Source organism: Electrona antarctica, assembly GCF_951216825.1.
Source record: "Electrona antarctica genome assembly, chromosome: 17".
Taxonomy (NCBI): domain Eukaryota; kingdom Metazoa; phylum Chordata; class Actinopteri; order Myctophiformes; family Myctophidae; genus Electrona; species Electrona antarctica.
Window position 1 is genome coordinate 2,327,959 of NC_136798.1, and position 12,755 is coordinate 2,340,713.

The 12,755-nt window shown below is 41.5% G+C and overlaps 2 protein-coding genes across 2 annotated transcripts in view; one reads left to right on the forward strand and one right to left on the reverse strand.

The window, feature by feature from the left end:
• Positions 1–12,755, reverse strand: part of LOC306940725 (uncharacterized protein) — a 92,897-nt gene that overhangs the window by 79,557 nt on the left and 585 nt on the right. The window lies entirely within an intron of this gene.
• ptk2bb (protein tyrosine kinase 2 beta, b) overlaps positions 1–12,755 on the forward strand; it is a 34,895-nt gene that overhangs the window by 8,453 nt on the left and 13,687 nt on the right. The window contains exons 6-18 of the mRNA XM_079525834.1: positions 918–980; positions 1,095–1,149; positions 1,383–1,523; positions 3,003–3,077; positions 4,147–4,251; positions 4,876–4,993; positions 5,262–5,301; positions 6,623–6,660; positions 6,949–6,993; positions 7,093–7,190; positions 7,625–7,706; positions 9,174–9,274; positions 9,821–9,936. Coding sequence (XP_079381960.1) covers positions 918–980; positions 1,095–1,149; positions 1,383–1,523; positions 3,003–3,077; positions 4,147–4,251; positions 4,876–4,993; positions 5,262–5,301; positions 6,623–6,660; positions 6,949–6,993; positions 7,093–7,190; positions 7,625–7,706; positions 9,174–9,274; positions 9,821–9,936 — 1,077 coding nt within the window. The remainder of the gene's footprint in view (positions 1–917; positions 981–1,094; positions 1,150–1,382; positions 1,524–3,002; positions 3,078–4,146; positions 4,252–4,875; positions 4,994–5,261; positions 5,302–6,622; positions 6,661–6,948; positions 6,994–7,092; positions 7,191–7,624; positions 7,707–9,173; positions 9,275–9,820; positions 9,937–12,755) is intronic.

Genomic DNA, 12,755 nt, shown 5'->3' on the forward strand with positions numbered 1-12,755 from the left:
GACAGGGTGAGTCCTCACCCTGGACAGGGATGAGGATCCATGTCTCTGCTTTTGATATCTGCCACTCTGGTCATTTGTTTGCTTTATCACCAGCTGCTTCTGGTCAGATGCAATTCAATATATCAAATAAATGTATTTCCTTTTGGGAAATGTACACTTTTTTTTAAATTAATTTCTTTAAAAGAAAGAAAAAGTAGCAATTCTACTGTATAAGCTCCCAAAGTGTCTCGTCGGGACACATTGTGAGTTTTTAAATGGGCTATTATTCCATTTGTCTTACAAATGAGTATATTCAGTATATCAGTTGTGACTTTATATATCAGATATCTGAGGGGGTTTTCCTCTGGATTTCAACATTATATTGCAGAATGATGTGGGGCTCTGTTCTCACAATTAGCCGTTCGCTAAGTCCCACCCAAGCCCATTCTTGGCCAATACCATGTTAGCGACGGTTACTAGGTAAGGATCCTGGGTGGGACTTAGCGAACGGCTAATTGCCTCACAAGTGACATTTCTACAACTCTGATGAGATATACTGTTGTAATTCAAAGAATGAAACTTGGATGAATTGTGTTGAGAAATGTATACTTTATTGAGTGGCGGAAATGTGCTTCCATAATAAACAGGCAAATTGATTTGGTATTCAGGTTATTTTCATTTCATCCGAGTCATCTGATTTAGTCACGATTAAAAAGCACATTCTTGCCACACAATTACAATTTGTAAGCAGTAAAATTGTGAAACAAATAAGTAATCCTTTCCTCAGTGTTAATCAGAAGTCCATTCGGTTACATTTGCACACTCAAATGGCTAAATGAACACTTATGACTTATGATTTGGTATATTATTATTATTGGTGTCAGATTTATATTCGAAAGCAGACTATATGCTTTTGCTAATATCTGTATCTTTTACAGGAGGTTCTATAAAGACATGAACGCTAAAGGTCTAGAGAAGAAGTCTAACTTTGAGCTGCTAGAGTAAGTTGTTGGCTTTTTACTGACAAAATATCACCACTTTGTTTACTGTGGTTTCTGTATATTTAATCTTGACTTTGATTTTCTTTTTGTCCTGAATGTCGTTGACAAATACAGGAAGGAAGTGGGCCTCAATCTGTTCTTTCCCCAGGAACTGATTGACAGCATGAAGGTATGTTTGCTTGTTCTTGTTGTCTTGTTGACGCCAACACGGTTTTTATCAATATTGTATCTGCCCTGAAGTTAGAGAGAAGACAGCCCTGCATAATTCATAATTCACTGCAGAGCTGTAAACCTTCATATGATTCTCTTCTCTTTTTAAACCTCAGCAAGTTGTGAAACAAAAACAAAAAAATGTACCTGTCGCAAATACATTCTAACATAGCATATTACCACGTGTTTCAGTCCAGACAGCTGCGGAAGATGATCCAACAGACGTTCCAACAGTACGCCACGCTGAAGGACGAGGAGTGCATGGTGAAGTTCTTCGAGACCCTCCGAGAGTTCGTCAGCTACGATGAGGAGGTGTACCCCTGTGAGCTGGTGGTGAGTGACAACATGGAACTCAGTACAATGTACAAATGAGACATGGCCAAAGCATTTCCGGGGGTCCCCAGCCAAAAACGTTGAGAACCCCTGCCTTAATTAAATGGTAAATGGTGCATTTGGCGCTTTACATAGATTACATTCACCCATTCACACACACATTCATACACCGATTGCAGCAGAAGCCATGCAAGGTACCAACCAGCACATCGGGAGCAATTTGGGGTTCAGTGTCTTGCCCAAGGACACTTCGACATATAGACACGAACCACCGACCCATGGATCATTGGACGACCTGCTCTACCTCTTGAGCCACTGTCGCCCCTAATTGATAGTTACAGTAAAGATTGACAGGAAAGAGGGAGAGAGAGAAGGGGAGAGACACGCAGCAAAGGTCGTCATGAACGGGACTCGAACACGCGCCACGCTGTCAGGCCAGAGCCTACAGTATATGTGGCATGATGCACCTGGACCACTAGGCCAGCGGGCGCCCATTTCGATCATAATTGATCATTCCCACCAAGTTTCATGAAAATCCAACCCATCCATTTTTTTATATTTTAGTCATGTTGTTCATGGAAGGATACACAGACACAGACACATGGAAGGATACACAGACACAGACACATGGAAGGATACACAGACGGTCTTTATTTTAGTCATGTTGTTCATGGAAGGATACACAGACACAGACACATGGAAGGATACACAGACACAGACACATGGAAGGATACACAGACGGTCTTTATTTTAGTCATGTTGTTCATGGAAGGATACACAGACACACAGACGGTCTTTATTTTAGTCATGTTGTTCATGGAAGGATACACAGACACACAGACGGTCTTTATTTTAGTCGTGTTGTTCATGGAAGGATACACAGACACAGACGGTCTTTATTTTAGTCATGTTGTTCATGGAAGGATACACAGACACACAGACGGTCTTTATTTTAGTCATGTTGTTCATGGAAGGATACACAGACACACAGACGGTCTTTATTTTAGTCATGTTGTTCATGGAAGGATACACAGACACACAGACAGTCTTTATTTTAGTCATGTTGTTCATGGAAGGATACACAGACACACAGACAGTCTTTATTTTAGTCATGTTGTTCATGGAAGGATACACAGACACACAGACAGTCTTTATTTTAGTCATGTTGTTCATGGAAGGATACACAGACACACAGACACATGGAAGGATACACAGACACACAGACGTCATGTTGTTCATGGAAGGATACACAGACACACAGACGTCATGTTGTTCATGGAAGGATACACAGACACACAGACGTCATGTTGTTCATGGAAGGATACACTCATGCATGCGGCAGGGTAAAAAGAAAGTCGCCCAAGAGAATATTGTTACTTGTCTAGTTTATATGATTTCAGTGATATACAAATATTTCTAAATGTATTCTGGTTAATAATTATTTTTTTATATTACACCCCATTGTTATTTTGTCCACAGCAAGGCTGGAGTTTGGCCGTGGAGCTGGTCATCGGTGCCAGAGGCATCCGCCAACGGACACAGAAGGATGCAGCGGTAAGCTTGATGGAATATTCCGTGGTACTGTGTGTGTATGACAGAATGATAAGCATGGTCTTGTTGCACAAGATGCTTTCTTTTCCATTGACAATATGTTGTTGTAGTCTAAACTGACAAAAGCAAAGCAAAGCAAAGTTACTATATTTACCCAGGGTAACTGGACTAAGCATCAGATACTTGTTTACAGCCAGGCCCTGCTCATAGAACATTTCATGGTAGTGGTTCAATGCCTTGCTCAAGGGCACTTCAGCGGTGGTAATTTTAACGTGCCGGTCCGGGGATACGAACTGGCGACCTTCCGGTATCAAGACCGCTCCGCAAACCGTTCGGCCACCGCTACCTTGTCTTATAAAAAACATTAAAATAAATCCTATAATTTGTGGTAATAATGTATTTTTCTTCCAAATGTCTGGTGGGACAAATTAATTCTGTGGTGAATCACAACCAAAGTGTGCTGCATTGAAAGGATCTTTACAGACATAAAACAAAACCACAGCAATATGATCACATATCAAAATGACACAAAGTCATGAAAAAAGTTTAAAAGCATGAACAAATATAGCACAAATATATATTTTTACTGTCTCAAGTCATATCTCTGTCAAGTGATACTACAGTATGTCAGTGGTACTCAAAGTGGGGTCCAGGGGATCTCCTGGTTCCTTGAGGCGGTTTCGAATGGACCCTTACTGGAATGTAACTCTTGAGAGTGTACACATGGAGCCAAATGAACCCTTACAGGTCCATTTGGTTACACTCTCAGAGTTATGGAGGACTTCCAATCCAATCCACTTTATTTATAAAGCACATTTTATACAACAGAGTTGAAACAAAGTGCTGTACACAAAGAAATACTAAAATATCAAAGAAAAAACAACAATACATAAACAGGGCAACATAAGGACACAATGCAGTGACTTGAAATTACACAGTTTGAGAAGCAGCTGCAGTATGTCATTCATTAACAACATAACACAATGCCTTTGTAACCTTTGTAAGTACCATAATAATGTTACAGTTATTGCGTGCTTCAGTCGTACCTTAATGTCTTTACTCCTCCTCCCAGCCTGTGTTTCTAGCTGACTTCAAACAGATCAAGAGCATAAAATGCTTATCTCAAGACTCTGATGGCAAGGCTCTCATAACCGTGGACATAGAGAAAGCCAGACAAGTAAGCATCTGAACCAAACTATGCACCTCTATTCTATGCTGTTTGTACATGGTTCAGAATAATAATAATACATTTATGTACAGTACCATATCGACGCTGTTGGGCGGAAACATTGTATGTCCAAAGATTTTTCAGGAAATGGAAAAATGAACGTGTTACAAATTACAATGGATCCAATAATTTACTAGATCATTTACAAGATCTTAAAATACTTAAATATCTATGAAACACATAGATAGATTTAGACACATTACATTTACTTTTTATTTAAATTGTTAAATGTTATAAATATAATATACATTTCCCAAAGAAATTCATACATATAATATATATATATATTTCCCAAACTTTTCAGAAATGGAGACAATAGCCGATTGCCGCATTGCAACGTGTTGGAAACTTGTAGACTTTTGTGCGACATTGTCATATACGATAAAGTAAAAAGCAAGGCTTTAATAATTAATATATGAAAAAAACAGAACAAAAAACTAAACTAAAACATAAAAAGATGAAACATGGACATACACCTTTTCTGACTAACAGCAGTACAGTATGATAGGCCAAGAATGATAACCTGGTATGCTGCATGTCTTGTAAATGGATTGTTTGCTCTTTTTGCGATAGCCTCTTTCCATCAACGTGGCCACATTTGCCATGGCAGAGAACATGGTGGATCTCATGGACGGTTACTGCCGCTTGGAGCACGGCACAGAGGAATCTTTTATTTCCCGACCAAACAAAGGTGTGTTCTCAGGAGATTAAAGATGAATGTATGTGTGCTTTCTGTGCTTAAATCTCAGCTCTTCATAACAAAGTATAATAATTATGGGTAGCAGCTCTGAGGGATTTGTTGATTGATGCAGCATTACTGATATTGAAAGAGAGATCATGATGAAGAGGCTCGTCCTCAGAGAAGTTGCCTTTAAAGTAATTCAATTAAAAGGGCTGTCTTTGTTATTTAACGCAATTTAAAATTGTTATTATTTTCTCTAATGTTCTTCACTTCATAGATGCAAATCTACAAACAGCTCTGCCTGATATCCCTACAGAGTGAGTGGATTTTTGTCTCCACCAGGCCGAAGGCATGGGGAGAGAGTATGTTTTGCACTCCGTCCGTCCGTCCGTGTGTGTGTGTGTGTGTGTGTGTGTGTCCGTCCGTCCGTCCTTCCGTCTGTGAACAGCTAATCTCCGGCACCGTTAACCCGGTCGATGCCACATTTTGCACACACACTCCCTGGATGCCAACGATGAACCTCTGCCCTAAAATTCCCACAACGGCCTGTTATAGCGCCACCAGGAGGCTGCTTTGTGCAAAACAAGTTTTTGGACAGTACACCTACAGATTTTGTCCAAACATCACGCAAATCGGTACACAGTCTCTCTATAGCCATTCAACGAAACGGGTCTTTCAGATTTCTCAGACTCCATCCTGATTGGCTAAGATGGGCTTCCAAAGTTCGCAGGAGTGCTCATTTTCAAACAAAATGCTGCAAATCATGAACACATCGTGTTATTTCCGTGAAATTGTGTACGCACATTCCCACTAGGCCGAGGAGGAAATGCCACATGAACATTTTCAACTCAGCCTCATGGTGGTGCTATAACTGGCCGAAAAGTGTTTTTACCTCTAACTGCACGGATCTGTGGATAACTTTGTATGCCAACTCCCTAGAGGCCAAGGAAAAACCTTTGCCTGGAATTTTTCACATCTGCTCTTTATAGCGCCACCAGGAGGCCGACATATGTCTCTAATATACTCCTTCAGATTTTATCCACATTTCACGCAAATCGGTACACATGCTCTCCATAGTCATGTGATCAAGACGGGTTTGTTTGATTTATCATAATCCACCCTCATTGGCTACGATTGACTTCTAAACTGTTCAGGAGTAGCCCGCTTTGTACCCGTTTTGTACAAATCGCCACAACTACTCAACGCAGCGTCCGATTGTGGTGAAACTGCATGCATATTCCCACTAGGCTTTGGAAGAAATGCCACTTGACAGTTTTCAAATCAGCCTCATGGTGGCGCTACAACAGGCCAAGCCGCGTCACACACACACACAGGTCTCCTGGTGGAGACCTGTGCCCAGAAGGGCACTTTTTCTAGTTATATCTTACTATAATACAGTGGTTCTCCAGAGTGGGTTCCAGGGTGTCTCAGCAAAACGAGGAACAGTTTAAACAGTTTTAACTGAGTTTACACTGTTCCACATTTTGCTTGGAACCCCCTCCCCCCTCGGACACTTGGGGGTCCCTGGACCCCACTTTGAGAATCACCGGTATATCTGACTGTCAGTGCTCTAAAGAAGCTGTAATGCCATGCAAGATTAATGTCCAAGTCTCTCTCTCATATTCTCTCTCCTCTCAGCAACAAAAGGGACACCGGCTCTTTCAGATACAGTATGGGTGAGTAAACGTTTTTCTTTTTCTTTTTTTCTTAGATTTTTTGCCTTTATTGATAGATTACCAGTAGCTTGACAGGAAACGGGAAGAGAGATTGGGGGGAAGACATGCAGCAAAGGTCGTCAGGATCGGGACTCGAACCCGCGACACGCTGGATTACCAGCCTTGGTGCCTGGACCGCTCGCCGGCCCAGGCCTCAACTGTTTTTCTTAATGTCTCCCCGAATTAGTCATTGTCACTAGCTGGCAATGAAATGTGTCCCATAAATATGTTTTTTCCTTCTATTTCCAGGGTCAGATATCTATTGTGAGATTATGGATGAAAGGCCGCGATCCGGTAGGTGGAGGCCCGTCTACTCTCGAACAAAAGTACCCTTTTGGAATTGACTTTGGCCAGAGGCAAAATGTTTTATACTTTCCTGTTTCCTTTCTACAGTAGTCAAGTATGGGATTGACCGCGATCACGTCGTTCTCGGCCGAATACTTGGTTCAGGATTTTTCGGGGAGGTCTACGATGGAGTTTACAAGAATCCGGTGAGCATGTTATCTGACATCGCGATCGCTATATGGCATTGTCCATGTACAGTTGGAGGCCATCGATATTGTCCTTTTCTTTTTGCTGAGGTTTGCGTGATCTGCGCAAAAGGACAGTTAACCCATTTTGGGCGGGAACCCCTTTTGGTGTTTTAAACATTGTTATAATTTAGCTATTGAAAAATAGCAGATCTACAAGCTCATAGCGCGCCACCGAGTGGCGCGCTACGAGCTTGTAGGTCTGCTATTTCTTTTAAATCGTGAAAATATTTATTTCAGAAAACTGGAGGATTTAGAAGGATTTTTTTTAAATTTTGAGGTCAGGCCTAAATGGGTCAAATGATAAGGGACAATATCGGTGGCACCCAACTGTACACTGCTTGTTGTGTGTAAACTTATGTTTCTGTGTGATCTTTGTGAATGTTGTGGAATAGAACGGAGACAGACCCAGTGTGGCCGTCAAGACCTGCAAGGACTGTTCACCTGATGTCATGGAGAAGTTCATGAGTGAAGCAGGTGATTAAATAATTTTGACCTGAGATCAGATTCTATAAATGTCTTCTAAATCCTGACAGTTTTCTGAAAAAGCTATGTCAGTCGTTCTTCGATTTTTCAAAAATAGCAGATCTACAAGCTCATAGCGCGCCACTCGGTGGCGCGCTATGAGCTTGTAGATCTGCTATTTTTCAATAGCTAAAGCATAACATAATGCTAACACCAAAATGGATTCCCGCCCAAAATGGTTTAAATAATGCCTCCACTGTTACCAACCACACTGCAACATCTTAGAGTGTAGATTCAACTCTAAGAATGTTAATATGGACATTTTTACACACATTGTGTGTCACATCAGTCTTTTATTCTGCCTATGAGGGCGGATTCTGCTAGCCTTGTGTACAGCGCAGGCAGGATTCTGCTAGCCTCGTGTACAGCGCAGGCAGGATTCTGCTAGCCTCGTGTACAGCGCAGGCAGGATTCTGCTAGCCTCGTGTACAGCGCAGGCAGGATTCTGCTAGCCTCGTGTACAGCGCAGGCAGGATTCTGCTAGCCTCGTGTACAGCGCAGGCACACCTGAGCGTCACGAAGATGCCAAAAGCCGCTCGTGGCCGGCGTCTTTTCTGGGTTTTTAGACAGCTGGTGGATGGAAATGAAGCTCCACCCACACGGCAGAATGCCGCGTCGGCCAGATTCCCGGAAAAGCTTGCATTATGCCGCGTGGGTGGAGCTTCATTTCCATCCACCAGCTGTCTAAAAACCCAGAAAAGACGCCGGCCACGAGCGGCTTTTGGCATCTTCGTGACGCTCAGGTGTGCCTGCGCTGTACACGAGGCTAGCAGAATCCTGCCTGCGCTGTACACGAGGCTAGCAGAATCCTGCCTGCGCTATACACGAGGCTAGCAGAATCCTGCCTGCGCTGTACACGAGGCTAGCAGAATCCTGCCTGCGCTGTACACGAGGCTAGCAGAATCCTGCCTGCGCTGTACACGAGGCTAGCAGAGACGCCTGCAACGAGCGGCTTTTGGCCGCGCATGGAATCCCAAGTGTGCTTACACCCATAGCCAGCCTTCATCTGCCAGGCAGATGAAGGCTGGCCCTTCTCAGTTGTGGGAGGACTTCACGGCCGAAGTGGTGACGAGCCAACCAGATTCGTCCGGAACCAGGCTTATAACCAACCAGGGCCCAATATGCAAATATGGGGCGGGACATTGCGGGAACAAATGGAACGCTGAGACGGACCGGACGAGACGAAATATCCACGTAGTGATATTAGTATCGCTATGCGAGGCTAGGATTCTGCCAATGCATTTCAACGGGAACAGAGCTTTTTATTCTTTTTCTTTTGGCAGAAATCTGTAAATGGCATCAAACCGCTCTGTTCCCATTGAAAAGCACTGCCCTAACAGGCAGAATCAAAGTTTGGTGTGACTGCACCCTAATGATGATGATGATGATGACTTTGATCTTGGCTGATGTGTTTGCTAGTTATTATGAAGAACCTGGACCATCCACACATCGTCAAACTGATTGGAATCATAGAGGACGACCCCGTGTGGATCGTTATGGAGCTCTACGAACACGGGGAGGTTGGTCAACATTCTTCTCAGCTTGTATAGAGCGTCGCAGTCCCGCCCCCTACCATGGACCAGGAAATGAAACCCAATGCATTTTTCCCATAGACATTTCATAAAGTATTTATTTAAAGACGGTTACGCCACGGACAAAGCCAACTCGAGTCGTGACAACTCATGACAACACAAACAATATTTTGGACCAAACAAATAATTACAAAGAAGAAAAACAACAAAAAAAGTGTTGTAACCTGCCGTTTTTTCTTCTTTCTAATTATTTTTTCGGCCCCAAAAATTGTGTTTGTTGTCATGATTTGTCACGACTCGAGTTGGCTTTGTCCGCGGCGTAAACGTCTTTAAATAAATACTTTCTGAAATGTCTATGAGGAAAATGAACGGAGAATCATTTCCTGGTCCAGGGTAGGAGGCGGGACTGCAACGCTCTCTATACCGAGTAGGATTTAGGTACATTTGTGTGTTTTTTAATAAAAGCCCTGTTAAGCAACCTATAAGATGTTAAACTTCATTTTGTATATCCTTCCTTGTCATATTTATCTGCAGCTTGGCAACTACTTAACGAATAATCAACAAAAGCTGACCAATACGACCCTAGTCCTGTTCAGCATGCAGATCTGCAAAGCCCTGGTTTACCTGGAGGGGGTCAATATGGTGCACAGGTGAGGGACCCAACCTTTGTATTTATTATATCACCAGGTCACTACGTTAGTTAGTTAGTAGGTCACTAGGTAAAGGCAGACATTGAAACCAATAAAGAAGAATAGAGCGCCGAAGTCCTGACGTCACTCCCTCATCCCCTGGTTCTGCCTGGTTCACGGAAGTAATTTCTCTATGGAGAATAACATGGGGTCATCATAAAATTGTTTCATATAAGCGTTGTGGTTAAAAAATAAACAAGCTGTCTCTGCGTTATTGTCAGGGAGGTGTCTCTGTATCGTTTACGACCGTCAGTCACTCATATGATACAGTCTGTTTCTAGTGAAAATGTAACTAATTAATTAGCAGTAACATTAGCGTTTTCTCTCAGTCAGTTGATTCTTCATATCCATATGAATGTAACAGCCAGGATGACATGTTTATTTTTCAAACACAGTTCTTATATGAGGCGGTCTAAAATCCTCCTATGGGGAATACAATGCAAATAAAAAAGTACATGAACTTGTGGATTTGCACCCTCTACCGATATTGACGTCAGACTTCGGTGCTCTATAGCAGGGGTTCTCAACCCGTGGGTCGCGACCCCTCGGGGGGTCGCCAAATTATTTTGGGGGGGTCCCCAAATTAAAAAACAAACAAACAAAAACAAAATTCTTTCTTTTCTTTTTTTGCAACTGAATGGCTGGAAAGTGGAAATGAAGAGTTTACATATAGTACACATAGTACATGCATACACCTTCGCTATTTATTGATGGTGTATTGTCTCTATTATTAAGCTTATTGTAGCAGTCAATTTATATTGGGGGGTCGGGGGGGGGGGGGGGGGGGGGGGGTCCCGAGACATTGCCAAAGCATTTCTGGGGGTCCCCGGCCAAAAACGTTGAGAACCCCTGCTCTATAGGAGAGAAGTGTTATAGAGACGGGAGAACAAGAGAGACAAGAGCACTGTTTAAGTTCACAGTGCATGGGATTCTGTCCAGTTCCAAATACACTTGTGACCGTCTTGCACCACCTTCTGGCGATGTTTATGTAAGAGCATTCTGTTAACTACAGTATCATTACAATAGCACTAATAGATTGCTGTTCCTATCGCATTGCATATTGTTAATAAATAACACAACCTGTGTGAATTATAGACCCAGGAAAATATTGATAATAATAATAATGATGAACTAGAATAGTACTAAAAGTTGTATGTAAAACCTAGTCCAAAGGGGGCATGATGGGACTTGAGTTTTTCCCCATAAATGATTAAGATGTCTTCAATGACTTTGAACACAAATCAGTTTTCAAATGTTTTTTTCAATTAATAATATTGATATTATTTCCTGATTTAACTCAAATGTCCCTTACGTTGATGTTCATTTTAAGCTTGACTAGTGGATTCACTGATTATCTGAATCTGTTTGATAGAGCCTCTGTTTTCCATGCAGGTCCCATTGCAAATAATGGATTTAATGTATAAATCATTACACCAATTATAGACAACATGTTATTTTGAATGAAATGGGTTTCGGTTACACATTGCAAATTCAACATTTTGTGTGTAATATCATTATCAAGACTAGTCAGCCTCTTCACTAAAGGGCAGGTTGGACTTTGTTATATTTTTCTTGAGCCAGTGGGGGAATCATGGGAGCAAACACCTGCTCTTTCTTCATGTCTAGTTTCATAGAAAAACACCTGCTCTTTCTTCATGTCTTTCATAGAAAAACACCTGCTCTTTCTTCATGTCTTTCATAGAAAAACACCTGCTCTTTCTTCATGTCTTTCATAGAAAAACACCTGCTCTTTCTTCATGTCTATAGTTTCATAGAAAAACACCTGCTCTTTCTTCATGTCTTTCATAGAAAAACACCTGCTCTTTCTTCATGTCTTTCATAGAAAAACACCTGCTCTTTCTTCATGTCTTTCATAGAAAAACACCTGCTCTTTCTTCATGTCTAGTTTCATAGAAAAACACCTGCTCTTTCTTCATGTCTTTCATAGAAAAACACCTGCTCTTTCTTCATGTCTTTCATAGAAAAACACCTGCTCTTTCTTCATGTCTAGTTTCATAGAAAAACACCTGCTCTTTCTTCATGTCTTTCATAGAAAAACACCTGCTCTTTCTTCATGTCTTTCATAGAAAAACACCTGCTCTTTCTTCATGTCTAGTTTCATAGAAAAACACCTGCTCTTTCTTCATGTCTAGTTTCATAGAAAAACACCTGCTCTTTCTTCATGTCTAGTTTCATAGAAAAACACCTGCTCTTTCTTCATGTCTTTCATAGAAAAACACCTGCTCTTTCTTCATGTCTTTCATAGAAAAACACCTGCTCTTTCTTCATGTCTAGTTTCATAGAAAAACACCTGCTCTTTCTTCATGTCTTTCATAGAAAAACACCTGCTCTTTCTTCATGTCTTTCATAGAAAAACACCTGCTCTTTCTTCATGTCTTTCATAGAAAAACACCTGCTCTTTCTTCATGTCTAGTTTCATAGAAAAACACCTGCTCTTTCTTCATGTCTAGTTTCATAGAAAAACACCTGCTCTTTCTTCATGTCTAGTTTCATAGAAAAACACCTTCTCTTTCTTCATGTCTTTCATAGAAAAACACCTGCTCTTTCTTCATGTCTTTCATAGAAAAACACCTGCTCTTTCTTCATGTCTTTCATAGAAAAACACCTGCTCTTTCTTCATGTCTAGTTTCATAGAAAAACACCTGCTCTTTCTTCATGTCTAGTTTCATAGAAAAGTGTCATAGAAGAGTGTCTGAAGACTGAAGACTCTTTGTTTCGCTCCTTGATATTATCCCACGGTGAGTAGGGATATATCAAGG